This window comes from Rhipicephalus sanguineus, chromosome 10 (assembly GCF_013339695.2).
Source record: "Rhipicephalus sanguineus isolate Rsan-2018 chromosome 10, BIME_Rsan_1.4, whole genome shotgun sequence".
Lineage (NCBI taxonomy): Eukaryota > Metazoa > Arthropoda > Arachnida > Ixodida > Ixodidae > Rhipicephalus > Rhipicephalus sanguineus.
The window spans coordinates 87,576,019-87,599,579 of NC_051185.1; the positions used below are offsets into that span (position 1 = coordinate 87,576,019).

Consider the following 23,561-nt stretch of genomic DNA (forward strand, 5'->3'; position numbering starts at 1 on the left):
GTGGCTATAACAGCAGCATTTGCTTTATAGTCCGCTCACGTCGCACTGCGTTCCTCGACTATTAGCTGTATTTTTTGTAATGATCGTTCATTAGATGGCTCCTAGCATTGGAGAAGGTTAACAAACGTTAACATTTAACGTATCTTCTATATACACAGAGCCATTGCCATGACGATCATGCCACCGAGTTCGTAGCGTCACTCACTGGGCTGCATGGCGTTGAAATAGCTTACGTGCACAAACTTATGTGCGCAAGCTTTCACGAAACTTGAAAAAGGTGGCCCAGCGGTGCGACGTGAAAGTCGTATTCACGACACCACACAGGCGGTCTAAGCTCTGCAGAATGACCGACCACGAGGCAAGGAAGCAGCAGGTCTGTGGCACAAAGCACAGGCGGCCCTTTGTTGATTGCGCAGAAGGGGCGGTGTACAAAATTCCTTTAAAGTGCGGAAAAGTGTACGTTGGCCAAACCGGGCGAGGCGTCAACGATAGGCTAAGGGAGCATGCGAACCATGTAAAAAATTGGCGTGACGGAATGGATGTTTAAGGTTTCCTAGCCAGCTATTGTATAACCTGTCAGGATTGCGCACCCGAGCTAAATAACAGGTCCGTCATTAAGAAGAACTGATCACCCGAGAAATCATATAAGAAGAACGCATTTCCTATCTGGCGGAAAGTTCTGTAAGCGTGCCTTCCCTACAACTAACTGATAAAGAGTTGACGTTCTTGCGCATGTAGTAGTGGATCCCGTCTGCACCGGGCAGCATAAATATGTATATATACTTATGCTGCCCGGTGCAGACGTCATCCACTACACTTGCAACAACCTCTATTGGAAAAATTGCACATGTGCAATTTTTTCAATAACCTTTATTGGAAAAATTGCACATGTGCAATCTTTTCAATAAATGTTGTTGCAAGTTCAGCGCTCGTCTTCGTCTTTCGTGTTCCGTCCGTTGTGTGTTTTTTTGCGCTGCAGTGTGCCGGAAGTACAAAATACGTTTGCTGACAAAATAAAATTGATAACTTCATCGACAAGCGCGTTATTGCAGAAAACTAGCGTAGATTGGGCGAGTTGAATGCACATTGAAACTTGTTACACGTACTATCGGCTCCGAATGAAACGCCAGCAGTGGTGCGCGTGGCACAGTTCGCACCCTTGTGATTAGCGATAGATACGCTCTTGCGGTTTGCCGCTCGTGAGCCGATTCAGGATTTCTATTGCGCAGTGCTGCCTAATCGGGTGTGCGTGCATGTCAATGGTGATGGCAGGAAGCACGCATTATACAGTTTCTAATGCTTGGCGAACGCGCTCCGCTGTTCGTGTTTCGCTTGTCACCGATAATAGAGCTTGGTAAACAGTAGAAGATATCGGCGAATAGGTCCAAGAAGAGGAGAAAGAGAGCTCTTTTCCACCATTCTTTTGGCTATTCTTTACCGCGCTGTAACAAGATTGAGTATTTTAAGGTGAAAGCTTTGGATTCCTTATCAAACGCCAAAATTCACCGTCGGCGTCCCTAGTCGGCAGCCTCAACCGAGTGATGCAAAAAATCATCACACGATGACGTCACCTTATGACGTCCTCATGACATCACAGATCGCCAATATTTGTGACGTCATAACGTCACGTCACATGATCACGTCATCACATGACGTCGTCCGTCTTTATTACCGCCGTGATCGGTGGGTCGATCACGGAGGCAATTCAAAAGCAGGCGATGTGTAAAAAGCTTGCAATGCCTCCAATCCTGGAGGCAGCGAAAAACCACGTGACGTCCAAAAAGCATTCGGAAGGAGGCGGGGAACATCGACTGAACATCGATGAACAAAAAATTAGACATCATCTCCCCCTACGGGCAACCATGGTGGGATGCGAAAGCATCGCGGGGGGTGCGCATCGAGTTTCCGTTTCTCTTATGCGACTTATGAAACGGTGGTTGTCCAGGCGTAATTACCGCGTGCCGACGCTGACGTTCGGCTTCCCGAGCCCTCCTCTGCTCCGCGGCGGTGGCGCTGCCGCTGCAACTAGCGCCGACGTTGATGTTGTTCATGGCGTTTCACACACCGTTGCACAGAGAGAAAATGACGGAAGCACAGCGAACGCGCGCTTTCGGAGCTTCGAGACTCGCTTGCCGGCGTTGCCATTTACTTTCAGCTTCGCGACCATCCATAGCGCCGTTGCGAAGGAGAGTGCAACGGGAGTGAGCGCGCGCCGCATTATATACGATGCACAGCTGTGGCGGAGAGAGAGAAACGGGAGAGCAGAAATGAAACGGAGGCAGCGATCACGCCACCTCCAACGAGAGGAGGGGGAGAGTTGGCGCATGCGCAGTATGGGTGAGGACGCCGCAGAACGTACACTGGCCGGAGCATAAGATGCTTTCGCATCTAAAAGAAGAAGATGGATTTCGCCTTCCAGTCATCTTAGGCAAATGCATGAGGCAACCTGCGTGTCTTCTTAGTACAGTGACCGCATCACGCCCTACCATGAATCAACCCTTGAGAGTGATTTACACTATTTCATTTGCAAATATATCTTACTACGACTTTTGATGCAAAAGCTTTGTGTTTATCTATGTTATTATGATTACACTAATTCTGAACAGCATGCTTCCAAACGACCGGGAACGAGTCAGCAAACGTTGATTTCATAACGTATGGGTTAAAAATAGGCGGCAAAAAAAAAAAGAAAGCTCCGCACGACCTACAAAATATTTCATATCACCGTCGTGCATCCCCTTTTGGCACGTGCTCTCAACCTTTTTATTAAATGCGAAGCATTTCTTAGCGAACCTCTGGCACTTTGAGCGTTTCTATCTGCGTATCTATCTATCTATCTATCTATCTATCTAGCCGCCTACGTCTGGGTGCTCTCATGATCGCCTCCTTAACTTGGTGTAGACCAAAATTTGCATGGGAGGGTAAGAGGATTTGATGAATATGACTGCTGAGTCGTGACATGAATAACGTTAAAATCCTGTCGCGTACGTCGTCAAACCCTTTCCACTAGACACGTGTGGCACATACCCGTTTACCATGGGCCGCGGTGTACGGGTATGCGCCACAGGTGATTGACAGTTTATATCTACCCAGGAACGGCGAGAACAGACCATTGGTTACTTAAATGCTAAAGCGTTAAGGAAAACCAACATCGGCAGCATTGACTCGACGAATAGAAAGAACGAAAATTAGGATTCCAGCAGGAATCGAACCCAAGCATTCTGCGTGGCTATCAGGTATTCTACCACTGAGCCACGCCAGGTCTATAAACTGGTTTGAAAAAACAGCCTACGCAGGCGTCATATCGGTGCAACGTCAATTGTGTTTGTGGTGCTGGCTATCTAATTTTACAAGAAAGCGATAAACGCTACATGATACTCCTACGACTTGTACTCCTACGATACAGGCGTCATACCAGATTAACGTCTGTAGTTCCAGTGTTGGCTCCGCTTTTATAGCAGTTTAATAAACTTGACGTTTGCATTCTATGGTTCAGCAAGCTATATTGAAGCATTGCTCGAGCCCGGAGGAATACATTAACGAAAGTTACATATGATATCCACATCACCGCCCCGTAAAGTGCACTTCGTCCACCTGAACGACGCACTGCCCTCTTTATTTCTAACGAGGCTGGGCGATGGCCTCGTGCTGACCGAGGATGATGCCAGATTGATTGACAGCCGCTTTGTAGACCAGGATACGTAGGCCACACACACCCAGGTAGTCTACGAATACGACAAACACCATCCACTGATGTTGGTCTACGTAGGACTATCCAGGCCTACCAGCCTCGACGGCCTATACCTCACCGATGCGATGGGTGGCTTCAGGTTCCGACATGTCGCCGGCTCTGTCGACAGACAATTTGTCGACGAAATGACCGAGGCATCCACGAATTCCAACAGCTCTACTATACCACATACTTCACTACACATGGACCCCTCGTCACCACGATCACGACCGGATACTATGACAAGTCATGACCAGCTGCTGGTGCTCACTGATTACGGTTATGATGCCCTCGTTCAAGAACTGTCAAGAACTTCTTGCACACATGTACACGGGTTCGTGAAACGTGCGTGCGTTCTCGAGACACGTATAAGCACTACGTATCAGCTTACCGCTTCTGGTGTTGGTAATGCCCACGTTGCATACGTAACCGTAAACAACTGGTTATATAACACATATGCGGCTCTGCAACATATACATGTGTGCGTATAAAATTTATGCAAATCTTTAGCGTCATTTTGTAACGTGTCGCTCAGTAAAAAAAGTTACGCCACAGTCCCCTACCCGCCGCATGCTTCGCATAACATCGACTACCACGGTACGTGGGATCTGCCGAATTTTTTCTTGTTTAAACTTGAAGTACTTACAACGCGCCTACACGGCAGCTGCTGAAAACTTAAATTTAATGAAAGGTTCTTGCCTGTAACGACCATTTAATTTATTTGAATGACATCACACGTCGCTTGTCATGCGCTTAATACTCCGACCAAAGAAAATGAATCGTACGAGCTGGCTTGGCAACCGAACACACGCAGCACGTGGTAGCCGAAACCTAAACGCTGAAATAAGTGATTGAAAATGGACCGGAAATTCAATTTTGAGTGTTCCACAGCCATAAAACAATCGCCAAAAGAAGTCGTCGCCATACATGCAGATGTAGACATTTATGGCTAGCAGACGACAGCAGGAGCAATCGACACTGAACGTGCTCCTGCCGGCAACTCAGGTCAATTTCGCTGGGCATTTTGCTTGAACGTTCATTAAAATTTGCTTTATGAACTTGCCCACTAATGTTTCAATAACTCGAGCTGCAGAGACTGGCCGGTAGCGTCGAGCAGCCTTGACGTAGCGAATGCCCGCGCGAAGAGCAGCACTCGAGTCCCCTCTCTAGCGTCACACGCGAGAGGGCGCCACTCAAAGTTCTCGAGGTGAATTACGTAGAAGTGGTTTTTCGTTGAAGTTTTCTTTCTGATCAAGGTTATGTTTCGATTTGTTTCTGTAGTAGCATATTATTTAAAACATTTTCCTCTGAGGTCGACCTGGCAGGCTACGACGGATACTGCGTTCTGCTCCGGTATAGGTATTCACATGTGTAATTCCGGATATGCAGCCAATGGTCACAAGCTAAACTGTCCGGTTGTTGGCAAGCTGTTCGTGTGGCCACATCTGGGCGGGTTGACAGCCATTTATTCAGCCAGTTCGGTCTTCATCACCAGATCAATGCATGCCTTTGGTTGTGTGTTGTGTTGCGTTGATATTGACAACTTGTGTTGTCAGTAGCACCATCGATTAGTTACGTGCAAACTTTCCATGCGTGTCAAGTGTCTGAGAGGGTCACAATGAAATCTCAAAGCTAAACCCACTATTCGTTTCCTTTCGATGACTGTATTATGACGCTGTCAACAGGTACGCAGCAAGACGCCGCAACTACTGGAAAAATCATGGCGTGGCCCACGAGAAGCTTTCCTTGATATTCGGACCTGCCAAGGAATTATTGTCGAAGGTATGCTTCTACTTCAACGATACACCCAAGCGCGTACATTGCGTGATGCAAGTTATTCACTGGAAAGTTTGTACTGCCCACATGTGCAATGAAAATATCCGTAAACAGGGGGTGGGTGCTCCAGCCGACGTTTCGACAAGTGGACTTGTCTTCCTCAAGGCTGGAACTGATTTCCTTAGCTATCGTGTGTATATGCTTCGTGCCTTCTCCATCAGAAGGAAGAAGGGGTGGGGGAGGAGGGAGAGGCCACCGTGACGACTGGGTGAGTCATTAGGAACGCGGGAAAAAAAAGGAACAAAAAGCGGGGGGGCGGGAGACGGGAGGGTATACGTTTCGCTGAATGATTGTCAGTGGAAGCACGTGGCAGTTGAACAATAGTAGGTTGAAAATTCCTAGAGGAACGACTTAACTCTCATTGGTTTTCGTTGCGTATGTGCCATACCGAATAAATTCAAGAGCCCCCTTAGAAACGTTAATACCTGCTGGCTGGAGTGCATTGAACTTGTGAATAAGGTATGACTCTGCATATTTTCTGTCTCTTGGGGACCGGAAGTTTGCCTGAAGTATGTAAAGTTTGAGATCTTCGAAATTGTGACCTGCTACATTAAAATGCTGTGCCACTGCTTTGGGTAACTTCTTCGCCGTGTCCTGTCATTTTTTGGACCACATGTGCAAAGTCATAAATAAAAATTTGTGTTTCTTACAGCCAGTATGCCTCATCGATCAGGAAAGATATAAGAAACATGGTCGAATATACGGGTAAGAATTTCTACGCCTGCTTTCGTTCATGACACGATGCGCTGCACAAATAAGAAACGTAGCATTATCTGCATAGAGCGAAACTTTCATTCGCAATAATGAAGTGACAAAAGTGTTGTTCTCAGGAACTTGCTGCAAGTAGTATGATGTCATGAAACAGAGTACACATGTCTCCTATCTTGAAGGCGCCGGTTTAGTCCAGTAGGGAAGACGACGGAAGAGCGTGGAGTGGTAGCTTCGTAATGCAAACAATAACGCCAGCCGGTTCTATTGCTTTCAAATTCATTTTGTTTTGTATAAACTTATTGTCGTTATAGTTCAAATACCGAAGCCAGGTTACAACTGAAGGGATACCTTTGCGCACAAGCAACGCGCGAATCGCAGACATAAGGGAAGCGAATGTGACGTGAAACACGGACGATGGCCTCGCGCAAGGCCTGGGGACCGGTTTTGAAACTTTCCACCTAATGGATATGTCCATTTCGGGCTGGTGCAGTCAGAGCACGTTCAGTTACCGCAAACAGCACCACCCATGCCATAGTCCCGCAGGTGCGTTAAACGGGAGGCCGCATTAAACCTAGTTCGAGGCCTAACGCCATCAAAGAATGGGAGTTAATGAAGGGCCTCCGATATTCGCGCTCCCAACAGCACATCTAAGGCGGGAGCATTCGCCGCATTGAAACGCATTCCGTTCTTCTCATATGCGTCGACATTTGTAGGTGCTACGACACGTAAAAAAATCACGTTATCGAGGAAGAACCGGAACTATGAGTCATGCTGCCCCTCAATCCCCAGCCCATCGACAGCGGCCACAATTGGCAGCGCACTTAATGGAGCACTCCATAATCTGCACCACAGAGCGTTTACCTTCTCCATTTGAGGTTCATGGAATCGCACATGCGGCGTTACTTCGCAGCCAGTGGGAGTTTAGGCACCATGTTTTCGTGACACACGGCGGATTTTTCTATTCATGAGCCATCTGAAGCTCTATAGCTTCAGGAAGCGCACGACAACAGTGAACGATTTGATGTATTGGCCACGGAACGGCCTTTTTCAGCACTGAAGTTGGCAAGGTAATGGTGCAATTTTCGTCGGAGAAATAGGGAAGGGGGCTAGCGGGGATACACCAACACGCGCTATAAGGAAGAAAAATGCATCCTGCAGAGCTGCGCACTCAGACCGGCAGCGTCACGTAGGAGAAGCTTGTGCTAGATGTTCTTGCTGCTGTGACGGGCTAGGCCTACACTGTCGTGTTTTGCTGTTTGTTTGTTTTCTTCCCGTTGTATTTTGGAAGTGGAGGTAGCTGGCTCTTCTGCCATTCTGGGATTGGACAGCCATACTGTACGAGCCTGCAGAACCACAAGAAACAACACAAGACCACCAGTACCTGCTGCCAAGGCCACTGCATGCCGCGGTTCCATCCGTCAGCGGAACCCTTCCGGTGGCACTAATTACCCTGGTGCTGATGACTCGCAGTCGTTTATGAGCACGACTTGAATGTTCACAACCAATGGAATGATACCATGAAACTCACCACCATAGGTTGCTACTTAGCCGTTATAGCCGAAATGTAGTTTCGGAACCACGAAAGCGCCATTATAATGTTGAGTGCGACCAAGGTAAGGTTCTGCAGTATTCCGTTGTCCTGCTATTCAAAACCTTAGTGCGGAAGAGCGCCCGCACGCGCGATATCGGCAACCTAGTGATATTTTGTAGCGTTAGCTACACTTGCCTAGCCGGAGCCGATTTCGCGTGGATGGTCACGAGCCGTGCTGCGCATGCGCGAGGATCACTGATGTCACACAGCTGGGTCAGCGGAGCTGGCATCTCACGCGCTCTCCGACAACGCCGCGCGCGGCTCGCCGCTGCTGGTGTGCGCGTTCGGGAGGAGTAGCGTTGTAGGCGCAGTAGACACACTGGCGCCGGCGCGCGCGCCGACTCCGCCACTGCCGCGCGCGGCTCGCCGCTGCTGGTCTGCGCCGCATTCGAGAGGAGTGACGTCGTAGACACAGTGGTGCCGGTGCGCGCGCAGCTATTCGTCTTCGCTGTGCAGTCGCCGTTTGACACTGCGCTGGGGCCGCTTGATAGCGCCTCTGACTGGCGTTTGCAGGTGGGTAACGCCATGAAGAAGGAGAGCGCAAATGCTGCTCGACGACGCGGAAGAGCCGAGAAGCTTAACTCATCGGATCCCGAAGTAGTTGGCTGGCAATTAGCGGTTCAGCGTACGAAGAATGAACAGAAGAAGGCTAATAATCCTACACAATCTGGAAAGCTAAGAATAATCAGCTGAACCTTTGCTAACGCTACGTATATCCTGGCATAGCCGAGCTAAGCCATTGCACATTTTTTATCAGTTATCTGGAGGATGTCACTGATTTGTGCGATGTATCGATGCGCCAGTGAACGATGGGGATTAACTAAAGCAGACACCGAAGGGCATCGATGAGGAGGCGTTTCAGGGGCTGATTTCAAAAAGCCGCTGTACTGTCCAAGTTATTTAGCTTTGTCAAAGCTACGACGAGCTCAACCGACGCCCCGTCACCCGCCGCCCTGTTCCACGTCAGGAATCGTTGTCTGGCCTAAACATGACGCAAGATCGCATCCTTATATCGAAGATCACTACATTTTTGTAGGAAATAGATGCCCCCCCCCCCCTAGGTTCTAGCCTCTGCCTCTTCTTCAGCCAGCCAGAACCAGTTGTACAGCCAAACCGTACGGTCATTAAAAAAAAGGGCACGCCTGCGCGGAAAGCGCAGCCTGGCCTTTACTCTTCTGCAACGCTACATTACATATGTTAATGTGGTTCCTTCCCGACATGAAGACTGTATAGGGTCTTTTTGCAAAGCAGTAAATAGCCTCAAGCGCGAACCTCTCCTGTGTAGCACTGGCGATCTGACTGCGGAGCTCTACAGGGCCCAATCTTTACAGTACCCTTCGCCTTATTCCAAAACAATAAAGAACACGCAACCGCACATGCACTGCCGAACATCCATATCTACATCCGAGGAAACAAAAGAGAACCACCTGGAGCAATAAACACAGTTTATTCGAAAAGCAAAAAAAAATACTGTAGCTCGCACCGGGGACGCAACGCTAAAGAGACGGCGGAGAAGATGGGCACCTACGTTGTCCTGGCGTTGGGGAAAACAGTTATACCGGCTGGCTGTGGGTACTGTCATATATATATATATATATATATATATATATATATATATATATATATATATATATATATATATATATATATATATATATTATATATATATATATATATATATATATATATTGTAGTTAAGAGGAGGGAGAAGCCACGCTCGGTCGGCTGTTGCTGTGCGCGTGATCTGCGTTCCTGTTGGACCGGCGCTACTTCGACTGCACAAGTCGTCAGTACTTTGTCAATAAACCGTCATACGACATCTGGTGGAGGTTGCTGCAATTCCTGACCTCAACGTGGAACTTCGCAACCGAACGTTGCCCGCTGCTTCAACTGCTGCAATGACCGACATTGCCACCAGTCAGCCCGACACCGCCGCGGCTTCCAGCTCCAGCGGCGCCATTCAGCGGTACCGTAACCCTCCTATCTTTAGCGGAACCGGTGAGGCTGACGTGGAAGATTGGCTTTCCACCTATGAGCGCGTCAGTGAGACCAACAACTGGGATGACCCGGCCAAACTCCGTGTTGTCATCTTCTATCTTTCTGACGTCGCCAACCTCTGGTTTCACAACCACGAGCACGAGCTCCATACCTGGTCTGAATTCAAGACAGCGATCGCAGACGTCTTCGGCCGCCCGACTTTGCGAAAGCTGCGCGCTGAACAACGTCTACGCCAGCGTGCTCAACAGCCCGGTGAGACCTATACGAGCTACATCGAGGATGTCGTAAACATTTGCTCCCGCGTCAATGCCTCCATGAGCGAAGAGGAGAAAGTGAAACATATCCTCAAAGGTATCGAGGACGAGGCATTTCAGATGCTTCTGGCGCGGAACCCTGCTTCGGTCGCGGACGTCGTTACTCTTTGCCAGAGTTTCGATGAGCTGCGTCGACAAAGGGTCCTTGCACGCAGCGCTGTCGCAGCTGCTGAACCACTCTCGAGCCTCACGCTAGCCTCCCACCCGTCGCCCGCTGCATCACTCTCTAGCCAAATCAAAGACTTTATTCGAGAGGAGGTGGCGCGCCAGCTCTCTATGCTGCCTCTGAGCGATCGACCCCTACAACCTGACGCATCGCTGGCTAATCCCATCAGGAGGGCTATCCGCGAGCAACTTGCCGAATCGGTACCTTTCACCCAGCCATGTTTGCCTGTTGCTGCACCTCTGACCTATGCCGCGGCCGCGGCACGACCACCGCCGCCGACATTCGCCTACTCTGAAGCAAGGCACCCGCGAACAGCCCAGCCTCCTGCGCCTCCAATGCCAACTCGAAGTCAATATGCTCAGAACCCCTGGCGCACACGCGACAACCGGCCCATATGCTTCGCTTGCGGTTTCGCCGGCCATGTGGCGCGCTTCTGCAACCGTCGCATGTCACCTGCGCATCAAGCTGCCGCAACGCCCGGATACGGCTACCCACACGCTACTAGCGACCACGCCACGCGTCTCAGCTCCGACTTTTCGCCGCCTCCACGACGACCTTTCAGCAACCATCGCTCCCCGTCACCCCGTCGTCGTTCGCCTTCACCCTTACGTAGTCGGCAGTCACCCAGCGAGGGAAACTAGTTGCTGCAGTTCCGCAGGCACGAACTGCCAGCTTCGCGACTTCTACAAGGCCTGCACAGTCACCACGCAATTTACTCGACGTCACAGTAGAAGGAACTGCCGCAACTGCGCTTATTGACACTGGGGCTGCGATTTCAGTCATGGACGAGAACTTTATTCGAAAATTACGTAAGGTCACAACGCCCTTCTCCGGCATGCTACTGCGCCTCGCAAGTACGCAGCACGTAGCACCGGTTGCTGCATGTACCGCTAGGGTGGTACATGCACTGCCGCACATGCACTGCCGAACATCCATATCTACATCCGAGGAAACAAAAGAGAACCACCTGGAGCAATAAACACAGTTTATTCGAAAAGCAAAAAAAAAAATACTGTAGCTCGCACCGGGGACGCAACGCTAAAGAGACGGCGGAGCAGATGGGCACCTACGTTGTCCTGGCGTTGGGGAAAACAGTTATACCGGCTGGCTGTGGGTACTGTCATATATATATATATATATATATATATATATATATATATATATATATATATATTGTAGTTAAGAGGAGGGAGAAGCCACGCTCGGTCGGCTGTTGCTGTGCGCGTGATCTGAGTTCCTGTTGGACCGGCGCTACTTCGACTGCACAAGTCGTCAGTACTTTGTCAATAAACCGTCATACGACATCATATATATATATATATATATATATATATATATATATATATATATATATATATATATATATGCATTCACACGACCAACACATTAGTACAGACATCTTCCTTTGCAATTATTGCTATCTGCATGTTCGTTCAGTATAGAAAAAACTCAGCCTTATGGGGCCAGCTCGAATGCTCAGTAATAATTTCTTAGCGAACCGAAGCACTTTCAGTATCTATCTATCTATCTATCTATCTATCTATCTATCTATCTATCTATCTATCTATCTATCTATCTATCTATCTATCTATCTATCTATCTATCTATCTATCTATCTATCTATCTATCTATCTATCCGCCTACGACGTTAGTGCTCCCCTGGCCGTTTCGTTAAGCGGATGCAAACCAAAATTGGTATGGCATAACAAGACCGCATGACGAACATAAATGACAGGTCATAACATGAAAATCATGACATGCATGTCATGAACAGCATGATTTACATTGCACAGCCTTGGACCTCTTGCGGCCGTTCCGTTAATTTTATATATAGCAAAATTGGTATGGCGTGACAAGAGTACATGACCAACATATTGACAGTTCCTAACGTGCAAGTCACGACGCACATGTCATGTGCAGCATGATTTACAAGACATGGTCTCGGGGCGCTAGCGGCTGTTTAAATAAATGGATATATTCCAAAACTGGTATGACGAGACATTTCGGTATGACAAACCTAACTGACACGTTGTAACATGAAAATCATGACATGCATGTTATGTACGACGTGATTTACATGCCACGCTCATGGTGCACTCTTGGCCGTTTCGCTAGATCGATATACACAAAAATTGGTATTGCTCGATGTGACTGTATGCAGAACATGAATAACAGGGGGTAACATGACAACCATGACATGCATGTCATGTATGTCATGATTTACATGCCACGCTCATGGTGCGATCCCGGCTGTTTCGCTAGCTTGATATAAACCAAAATTGGCATTGCGCGACGCGACTGTATGACGAACGTAAATTTCTATTTATTTTTTTCATTTCTCTCTCTCTTTATTTTTCCTTCTTGCTCTTTCTATCTTTCTTTCTCTTTCATACTTTTTTCTCTCTCTCTTTGTATTTCTCGCTTCCTTCCTCCTTATTTCTACACATTTAGCTCCCTCTATCTCTCACTCGATTTCTTTCTCTCTCTATCTTTGATTCTCTCTCTTTCTTTGATTCTCTCTTTTCTCTCTTTCTTTCTCTATCCGCATTTCTTTATCTCTATTTCTCTCTTTCTCATACTTTCTATGCTATTCCTTACTAACTCTCCTCCTCCTTTCGCCCTCCTCTCCATCCCATCTCTCCTCCTCGCACTCACTTCCCTTTCCGAACCCCTTTCTACGCTATACTATACAATGCTATGCTATGCTCTGATAGCGTGGCTGTATAGCCGAGTGGTTAGGACGCTCCCCTTTGTGTTGAGGGTACGCTAGGTCGAATCCCGCCTCTTCAGGAATTTTTTTTCGCGAAACATTTCTTTCTTTCTCTTTCTATATATAGCATTCTTTCTTTTTTCTCGTTCTCTTTCTTACCATCTTTAACTCTCTCCGTACTCGTTCTGTCACTCATGAGGGTTATTACAGGCCACGCCGGAGAAATCGGCGCGCGTGTTTAGGGAGCGAAGCAGAAGAGGACGAAGATAAACAAAGGGATGTAGAGAGCGCGTGTGGTTCATGGTGGTGATCAATTCTGTTTCCTACAGACAAATTCCAGCGAACCTAAACAGCTTCGCTGCTAAAACAGTATGCACACCAGTATCGTTCCGAAACTTGTCGTTGGGCAACTTGGTTCATCTTTGTACAAACTGATAACGCAAATCAATGGGAAGGAACAAGGAGGCCAGTAAAGAGCATATCTCTTTCCTGTACGTCCTATTCAAAGGCGCCCTTTCTTTTCCTCATTGTTTCATCACCCACCATCGTTGCACTTGCACCACCCTGGTGAGAACAAAACAAATCAAAAAGGAGACAAAACAAACAAACGAAACAGGTTGCAAAAGAAGGTACGCGTTCACACGTTGAGATAATCTCGCGGAACCAACAAGGCATCGATAACCACAGCGGCGGTCAACCATGGTTAGAGAAGCGGAATCAAACGCAGGACCCACGAGCCTTTCGCTAGCAGCCCGGCGAGCACATGACTGTCTTCGTGCCAGATTTAGATGCGAAGCATCTAATGAGCGAGCGTGATCCGGTGGCGTCCGCGATCCACTGCGCATGCGCATACTCTCTCTGCCACACTCCTCCTTTACGCAGGTGTTCGGTCGCCTTCACTCCTCTCCTCCCCCGCGCTGCAGCCGCGCACTCTTCTCCTTTACGCAGGTGTTTACGTAGGCGTTCGGTCGCCTTCTCTCCTCTCCCTCCCCCATTTCATATAATCGCGTGCTCTCAGTCGGCTTCCGTCATTCTCGCTTCGCTCCCGTTCAGATGAGTTGTAACATCAACGTCGGCGCCAGTTCCAGCAGCACTCCAATCTCTGCCGAGATTGAGATCGTCGCGGAGCAGCAGCAGCGCAGGGCTCGCTACGTCATGATAACACAAACACTAAATACAAACAGCACACACTAAGGAAACGGCGAGTGAACGTAAACGGAAACTTGGTGTGCACCCCCAATGCTGCTTCGCATCTCCTCATGGTTCCCTTTAGTGGGAGATGGTGTAACTTTTTTCCTTGTTGTCTGTGTTCACGAGCGACACATACGTGACTGGACTCAAGCATTTCTTTTTTTCGTGAGACTCCCCATTTATTCACCATGTGTTCAAATATAACCGTGGAGTAAAAACTCTATATTTGAAAATCGGCGCCCAAATTTAAATTGTTCTGGAGATCCGTATCGATGTTTTCCGCGGAACGTCTCAAGTGAAATCCGCCTCAGAAATGACCCATATATGTGATTATGGGGAGGGCCTTATCGCAATAGTAGGCAACGTTAGCTGTCATTTTGTTCAAACTTCTCCCTACCTCAGCCATATTCAACTCCGGTCAAAAAGCTTCGGCGAAACGCTAATGCGGCGCGTTTGAAAAAACGAACAGTACTAAAAGTGTTTCCTGCAGTGAGCGCCAGATGCTCATCGATGTCATCACTCGTGCCATCTTAAGGTACTATTACTTTGAGTCGCTGCGTAAGCCGCAAATAGACACGGCACAACCCCTCCTTGCGCCAAAACACCAATGCAAACGGTCATAATGCGCTCCGAAAGGGTCACATGCACACGCAAAAGCGGCGCTTTGGTGACGTTACTATGTACTAACGTCGCCGTGGCCACCATATCTGGGTACTAGCGCAGCGAGATGTGTCCCAAATCTGGTATACAGTCCATTTATGTCGGGTATAAATGGTCACAGTTACGTTATCCATGTAAACACGTATGGCACGCTCTTTCAATTGATACTCTGGATCGTATTGTCTTGCTTTGCTTTGACGCAGTGCTTATGAACAAGGGAAGCCATGTCTGTTTGTTGCCGAACCACGCTTGGTAAAGCAGTGCCTCGTGAAAGACTTCCATCTGTTGCCCAACAGGAAGGTATGCTAATTTCATTCGCTATTTCTTTTTATTGTAAACGCGTCCCTCAATATAACGCTTGTGGCTTTTTCAAGCAGCCTTGCAATCACACAGTGCAGCTGCTGAAGCTATCGCGTAGAAATTGCACCATTACAGTGTCATGGAGTTGGTAGACTGAAAATTGCGAGCCATTCCGCTCAGTAAATGTGAATGACCAGAGAATACGTTTGGTACACGACACAAAGATGACACGGAATTTCGAAGTAAGGCACAACCCACATTATTTGTCTTCACCGGTGGCCGTCACTAGACAAAATCACTAAACACCATGCGTCGTCACAAAAGTCATGAATAGCGGTTTCTCTGTTTGCATGATGTTAGTCTTCTTAATATTAAAACACAAAGTCTTCACTGACCAATGTTCTACACAGAGCGAACGCACATGCTAAATGCGATGGGCTGTCGGCAAGTTTTTCAGGTTTGGAACATGTCAAGACATAATTTGAATACATGCTTTTTCCCCTCGTTTCCCCGGCAACCGAGAGTTTAATTATGATGAAATTTATCGGTTTTGTTCACATGTATTACTACTAAAGCCTTCGCTGCCTAAATAGTTAACTAGAGCTTATATAATCTATATATCGTGATGCAATACGCCATCGGATGCAGGGTAACTTAATTTTATCCTGGCTATTTGTTCGTTACGTGATCCCTTTGACTGTTTCGTACACTGTCGCGCCATTTGCACATTCACCCTAAAGTATTGGTGGTGGTGGTAACAACTTTATTCAGAACTCCGGCAAATTCGTGGCCTGGGCCTAGGCCGCCCCCGAGGAGGACCGGAGACCCTGTCTCCTCGCCGCCTCACGGGCTTGCTGGATGGCCCACAGTTGATCGTGCAGGTTTGAGCTGCGCAGCGCGGCCGTCCACCGCGCCGCAGCTTCATCTGGGGAGACTGCATGTTCTTCGCCTATAACCGCGCATTCCCAGAGAATGTGCCTAAGAGATGCGTGAGTCCAGCCGCATAATTTGCAGTTATCGTCTGAATAGACGTCTGGGTATATCCTCCTGAGGTGAACGGGGTTGGGGAAGGTCTGGGTTTGTAATTGCCTCCAATCTACCGATTGGGCCCTGTCGAGTTATGGGCTTGGGGGTGGATAAATACACCTGGATTTTTGATAAAATTTTGTAATGTCACAGTATCTGAGTGCTTTTCTCAATCATTCCGGCCAGCTTATCGAGGTTAAAACTTTTGCAGAGTTTTTTTGCGTTGCTCTGAACTTTTTTAAGCGACACATCTGTGCAGGCCCGGAAGGCCGAACAAACAGCCGCGGTGGCCTTTGCGATGTACATGTCCTTGCTCAAAACCGCAAGCCCGCCTTCCTTGTCAGCGGGAAGTAATGCCAATTCATGCACCCTGAAGTAATCAACAAAGTTGCCTGGAGCAATTCTTCCGCTTTGCTGGGGACGCTTTGAAAGTACATCTACGCCTTCAGAAATACATCTTTCACTTTCTGCCTCGGGAGGGCGTCCTGCCATTGAACGAACGTAAGGTAAAAGTTTAGGTGCAGATTTTTTGGTTCGACCGCGAACATTGGGCCACACCTCAAGACGCTCTGTACCTCTTCCGGTACACAGCGTCTTGACTTTCTGAAGCAGCAATCGGGCACCGCGTTGACGGCTTTCTCGATTGACGTAAAAGACCTCTACTACTCCCTTCCCCACAAAGGTTCGATAAAGTGCATTGATGGTTCAGGAGTGCTGGCGTTTTAGAACACCGCGTGTATGACGTCCAAAGGGTTCTTAGACCTCTTATCTCTGTACATGACGTCGACCTTCGTTGAATGGAGTGAGAAGACGTACATTCAAAAAGAGGGTGTTTCAATCGGTTCGTCCACAGCCCTTTTTCTGAGTGACTTGCTGCTGGCCAAATTTGACAGGGCATTGAATGAAAGGCTTGGTGAATTATCCTTCGTAAAAACTTTTCGTTACGTGGACGATTATCTGATAATCTTGAACTGCGATTTGGATATTTTTCATGCTAAGGTCACGCAGGTGTTAGAAACGTTTCGCGAATGCCTCTGTCCGCTATAGTGGTGACGCCGGAGAGGGAGAACATCCGCTTTCTCGACTCTAAGATTTCATTCTCGGAGCACCACACGTGCTGGTGTTACGAGCCCCGTTCGCAGAAGCCTATTCTGCCGTTCTCGTCGGCACATAGCAAACTAGTAAAGAGAGCCATCGTACAGTCATGTTTCCAGAACGCATTAGAGAGGTCCTGCCATCACGTTTTGGAAGCCAGTCTCCTGGCACAGTCAAAGCGCCTAGAAAGAGAAGGGTACCCGCGCCAGTTGCGTATTTCTGTGGCAGGGGCAATGCACAGAAAGAGGAAACGTAAGGGCAGTGACGGTAACGAAGAGAGCACCACAGAGGAAAAGCGGGAAAAGTTGGCGGTCATTCCGTATATGCACTCGGTCTCACATCGTCTAAAGAAAATAGGACAACGCCTCAACGTGAAAGTGGTTTTCAGTGCTCCACAAGTTGCCCAGTTGGCAAACAGGACCTGCCCCGAGGCGCGGTAAACAGTGCGTGGTCAAGCACAGGACGCAGTTTGTCGACTGTGCGCAGGGCGTGGTGTACAGGATGCCGTTGTCTTGCGGCGCGTGCTACGTCGGCCAGATGCCTGAACAAGCGCTTACGGGAGCACGCCGATAACATTCGTAATGGCAACGATGGCTTGCTGTCGCTTCGCGTGAGCACGTGTTGGTGCACTCCGCAGTTTGAAAGGACCACAGTTCTGGATAAGATATAAAGAAGAGCACGAGCGCATAATCTGTGAGGCAGGCCAGATGACGCGTGAAAGGAGCACGTGCGTAAGCAAGCCATCAGTTGCATTGTCAGACAGGGAGCTCTGTTTTTTGGGATGCGCGAGTCGGCGCAGCAGGCTCAGTGATAGTTGATGTTTAGTTGTTTCGCATCTTTGCTTCTGTTTTCATCTTTTTTCTCACCGCTTGTTTTCTGTTCACTAGGGTATATTGGCGGCGAGGAGTTACGGAGTCGCCCTCTATTGGACGCGCCTCGATTGCGTGCTAGGTAGGATACCGCCGGCGCGCTCCCCATAGATTTTGCTGTCGGCGCTCTACAAAAACACCTCGCGGAAGCCCTCCAGGGCATTTCAGTAAGTACTTTCGAAAGGAACTGTTTCGGGTCTTTTTACGAAGCACTTTTAAGCACCGCCATGGCTCTGAGGTAGAATACTGGGCTCCCACGCAGAGGGCCCAGGTTCGAACCTTGTTCCATCACGGAAATTTTTTCTGGAGTCTTTTTTTTTTAGTTCGCGCGATAGTGGTTACGGACACCGGTCTTTTAGCGGCCTGGATATACCTGCTCCCGTGCTGCTCTTCTCAGCCATGCCGAAAAGAGAGAGACCCAGGCGGCAGTGTACACTAGACTCACCGTGCTAGAGAATAAAAGGAGATGCCGTATTCTGCGAACCGTGCGGGAAAGAACGACAATTGCACGGCTATGTTCAACTGCAGCGTTTAACATGCAGCGATGGCGTAGTGGGTAGAACATCAGCTTCGCATGCAAGAGGTCCGTGGTTCGAATCCCGGTGCCGGACAATTCCCAACCGGATTAAAAAAAAAAAAAAAAAAAGAAAAATCCGCGTGATGATGGAATTGTGTAAAAGGCCTGGGGTGCAGCCTCACTGGCGACCACAGCCAGCAATGCACTCCCTCACCAGAGCAGGATTGGCCACCCTGGTGTAGTACTTGGCCACTACCTCCCACATGAATACACCAATTAACCCCCGGCCCTCAGTCCCCAGCGGCTGCGAAGCAACTGACCAAGGCGGCGGTCAGACCTGCGACGCAGCAGAGGGTGCTAAGAATCTCTGGGTCCGGACAGGCCGCCATTGGAATCTGAACTTGGCTACATATAACGCTAGAACTTTATCTAGTGAGGCGAGTCTAGCTGTACTATTCGAGGAATTAGAGGGTGTTAAATGGGATGTAATAGGGCTCAGTGAGGTTAGGAGACCACAGGAGGCTTATACAGTGCTGAAGAACGGACACGTCCTATGCTATCGTGGCTTAGCTGACAGAAGAGAACTAGGAGTGGGGTTCCTTATTCATAAAAATATAGCTGGCAATATAGAGGAATATTATAGCATTAATGAGAGGGTTTTATGTATCGTGATTAAGTTTAATAAGAGGTACAGGATGAAGGTGATACAGGCCTACGCGCCTACATCGAGCCATGATGATCAACTGGTTGAACGCTTCTACGAAGACGTAGAATCAGCAATGAGTAGGGTAAAGACACAGTATACTGTACTGATGGGCGACTTTAATGCAAAAGTAGGCAAGAAGCAGGCTGGAGATCATGCAGTTGGGGAATATGGCATCGGCTCTAGAAATGCCAGAGGGGAGTTACTAGTAGAGTTCGCAGAACGCAATAATTTACGGATCTTGAATACCTTCTACAGAAAACGGACTACTCGTAAGTGGACGTGGAGGAGTCCTAATGGCGAAACTAAAAATGAAATAGACTTCATAATGTGCGACCACCCGGGCATTATACAGGATGTGGAAGTAGTTAACAAGATCCGATGCAGTGACCATAGAATGGTAAGATCTAGAATTCAACTAGACGTGAGGAAGGAACGGCAGAAACTGATACGCAAGAAGAAGCCGATTAATGAACTAGCTCTGCGAGGGAAAGTACGAGAATTCAGAGTTTCACTTCAGAATAGGTACGCGGCTTTAACCGAGGAAACCGACCTTAGCGTTGACGCAATGAATGATAATCTGACTAGTATCATTAAGGAGTGTGCAGTGGAAGTCGGGGGTACAGTCGTTAGACAGGACACTGGTAAGCTATCCCAAGAGACGAAAAACCTCATTAAGAAACGTCAAGCTATGAAAGCCTCAAATGCAACAGACAAAATAGAGCTGGCGGAGCTTTCGAAGTTGATCAATAGGCGTAAAGTAGCCGACATAAGAAAGTATAACATGGAGAGAATTGAGCATGCTCTAAAGAACGGAAGAAGCCTCAAAGCTACGAAGACAAAACTGTGCATAGGCAAAAATCAGATGTATGCATTAAGGGACAAGGATGGCAAGGTCACAACCAATATGGATAGAATAGTTGAGGTAGCGGAAGAGTTCTACAGAGATCTGTACAGCAGCCGAGACAGTCAGGATGATAATGTAAGAAGCAGTAATATCCCAGAGGAATCTGACATCCCACCAGTATTAACAGGAGAAGTAAAGAAAGCCCTAAAGGGAATGCAAAGAGGCAAAGCCGCTGGTGAGGATCAGATAACATCAGACCTGCTGAAAGACGGTGGAGAGATTATGTTAGAGAAACTGGCCACCCTGTATACGAAGTGTCTCTCGACAGGGAGGATACCAGAATCTTGGAGGAATGCCAACATCATCTTGATCCATAAGAAAGGGGACGTCAAGGACCTGAAAAATTACAGGCCCATCAGCTTACTGTCCGTTGTCTACAAGGTATTCACAAAAGTAATTGCTAGCAGAATTAATAGGACATTAGAGTTTAATCAACCAAGGGACCAGGCAGGATTTCGTACAGGCTTCTCAACAATAGACCATATTCATACTATCAATCAGGTGATAGAGAAATGCGCGGAATACAACCAACCCCTATACATAGCCTTCATAGATTACGAGAAGGCATTTGATTCGGTGGAGACATCAGCAGTCATGCAAGCACTGCGGAATCAGGGCATCGACGAAGCCTATATAAACATAATGGAAGACATCTACAGCGCATCCACAGCCACTATAGTCCTTCATAAAGAAAGCGACAGAATCCCAATAAAGAAGGGCGTACGACAGGGAGACACGATCTCTCCAATGCTATTCACCGCGTGTTTACAGGAGGTTTTCAGGGCCCTTGATTGGGAAGAATTAGGGATAAGAGTTAATGGAGAGTATCTCAGTAACCTGCGATTCGCTGATGACATTGCATTGATGAGTAACGCGGGAGACGAATTACAGCTCATGATTACTGAACTGGATACGGAAAGTAGAAGAGTAGGCCTGAAAATTAATATGCATAAAACTAAAGTAATGTGGAACAATCTTGGCAGAGAACAGCGCTTTGCGATAGGTGGCGAGACGCTGGAAGTTGTAAAGGAGTACGTCTACTTAGGACAGGTAGTAACCGCGGAGCCGAACCATGAGAGTGAAATAACTAGGAGAATAAGGATGGGATGGGGCTCCTTCGGCAAGCACTATCAAATCATGAATGGTAGTCTACCACTATCTCTCAAGAGGAAGGTATATAACAGCTGCATCTTACCGGTACTTACCTACGGAGCAGAAACCTGGAGACTTACAAAGAGGGTTCAACTTAAATTGAGGACGACGCAGCGAGCGATGGAAAGGAAAATGATAGGTGTAACCTTAAGAGACAGGAAGAGAGCAGAGTGGGTCAGGGAACAAACGGGGGTTAAGGATATCATAGTTGAAATTAAGAAGAAGAAATGGATATGGGCCGGCCACGTAGCACGTCGGCAGGATAACCGGTGGTCATTAAGGGTAACTGACTGGATTCCAAGAGATGGCAAACGCGTGAGGGGGAGACAAAAAATTAGGTGGGTAGATGAGATTAAGAAGTTTGCAGGTATAACGTGGCAGCAGAAAGCACAGGACCGAGTTGATTGGCGGAACATGGGAGAGGCCTTTGCCCTGCAGTGGGCGTAGACAGGCTGATGATGATGATCTAGTCATTCTGTCTCTCTCTGTCCAGCCCTCCTCTGGATTTGCATCCCCTGGAGAGGACCTTTCTACACGAGCGCGGAACGTGAGACCTCGCGCTACGCGATGGACCTCTCCATTGAGGTTGGGTACGGGGGTGTGGGGGGACGTATGAGCCGGGAACCATATAATGTGTCGTTCCTCCGTCTCTTCAGAGGTGATATAATTCGCGTTCGCTTTGAGGATAGCCGCGGCCTCTGGTGAAATTCTGCCTTGTGCATAATTTCTGACCGCCGCCTGCGAGTCACTTATTATATACCTGCAACCGGGGCAAACGATGGCTAGGGCGATCGCCACTTCTTCCGCTGCCTCAGGGTTTTTTCCGCGTACACTACACGAGCTGACCAATTGTTTATCAGTGTTGAGGACTGCCACTGCGAATGCACGTTGATCCGCGTATTCTGCTGCGTCTACAAACAGCGCTTCCTTGTCCCTACCGAATGCTTGTAGTAAAGACCTGGCTCTACTCTCTCTTCGACCCATTTGGTCTAATATTTACACGCATGATGATATCGACGACGACAATGATGATGGCGGTGGCCGTAATTCTTTCATCACGGCAGCGCCTTATTCGTAATGTATCATGCATGAGTTCAATAATGAACATAAATTGCGAACGCGTTCAGACAAAAAAATTCGGCAGATCCCACGTACCGTGAGAATCGATGTTATGCGAAGCATGCGCGGGATGGTGACTGTGGTTAATTTTTCACATTTAGCGAAACTTACGGAATGACGCTAGAGGAACGTGGAAGTGGCATACGCACACTCATATGTTGAAGACTCGCATATGTACTTTATAACCAGTTGTTTACATGCAGTTGCGTAACGATGCCAACAGCAACATGGGTGTTACCAACACCATACTAGGTAAGCTGATATGTAGTTCTTATATTCTTCAATACTGGATAGCGCGAATCCGAACAAGACAAAGAAGGAACACAGATGCACAGGACAGGTGTTACTCGCAAGTAAGCTTAATTCAGGAGAGTTTCTCTAGATATATACACAGCCAAATGGCGCGCGCAGGCGCACTGCACGTAAGTACGTTACAGTCACAGTTGCAGTTGTTACAGTTGTTATGCTTATACATGTTCATTATAACGGAGAACCCACGTACGTTTCACGAACCCGTGTGCCTGTGTGAAAGGGGTTTTTGACAGTTCTTGAACAACGTCATCAACACCGTGATCAGTGAGCCCAGCAGCCGGACCGGACTTGTTAATCGGATCCGTTCGTGATTGCGGTTACGAGGGGGCTAAGTGCAGTGAAGTGCGAGGTATAGTAGAGGAGCTGGTGGAAATCCTGGATGCGTCTTACAATAAAGTGATCTATGATGTCTCCTGTCCTGTATGTGGCAGCGAGGTCTTTTGATGCCCTGCCCATATCCAAACCGTCTTTACGCAGTACAATCATTAGGCGTTGTTGTGCCATGATAAATCAATGTTCAACTCACCGTTAATGCTGAGAGGCCTGCTTCTCTCGACAGATTTATAATCGGAAGCATTGATCCCGGTTTTTTCATAATCCACGTGACCCATGTTGCGGACCACGTGGACGAGTGGATGGTAGTTGAGCGTCTTC

At 48.0% G+C, this 23,561-nt stretch overlaps 1 protein-coding gene across 1 annotated transcript in view; it reads left to right on the forward strand.

Moving 5' to 3' along the window:
* Positions 1-343: 343 nt before the first annotated feature.
* Positions 344-23,561, forward strand: part of LOC119406578 (cytochrome P450 3A24) — a 63,600-nt gene continuing 40,382 nt past the window's right edge. The window contains exons 1-3 of the mRNA XM_049420146.1: positions 344-373; positions 6,219-6,271; positions 15,111-15,207. Coding sequence (XP_049276103.1) covers positions 344-373; positions 6,219-6,271; positions 15,111-15,207 — 180 coding nt within the window. The remainder of the gene's footprint in view (positions 374-6,218; positions 6,272-15,110; positions 15,208-23,561) is intronic.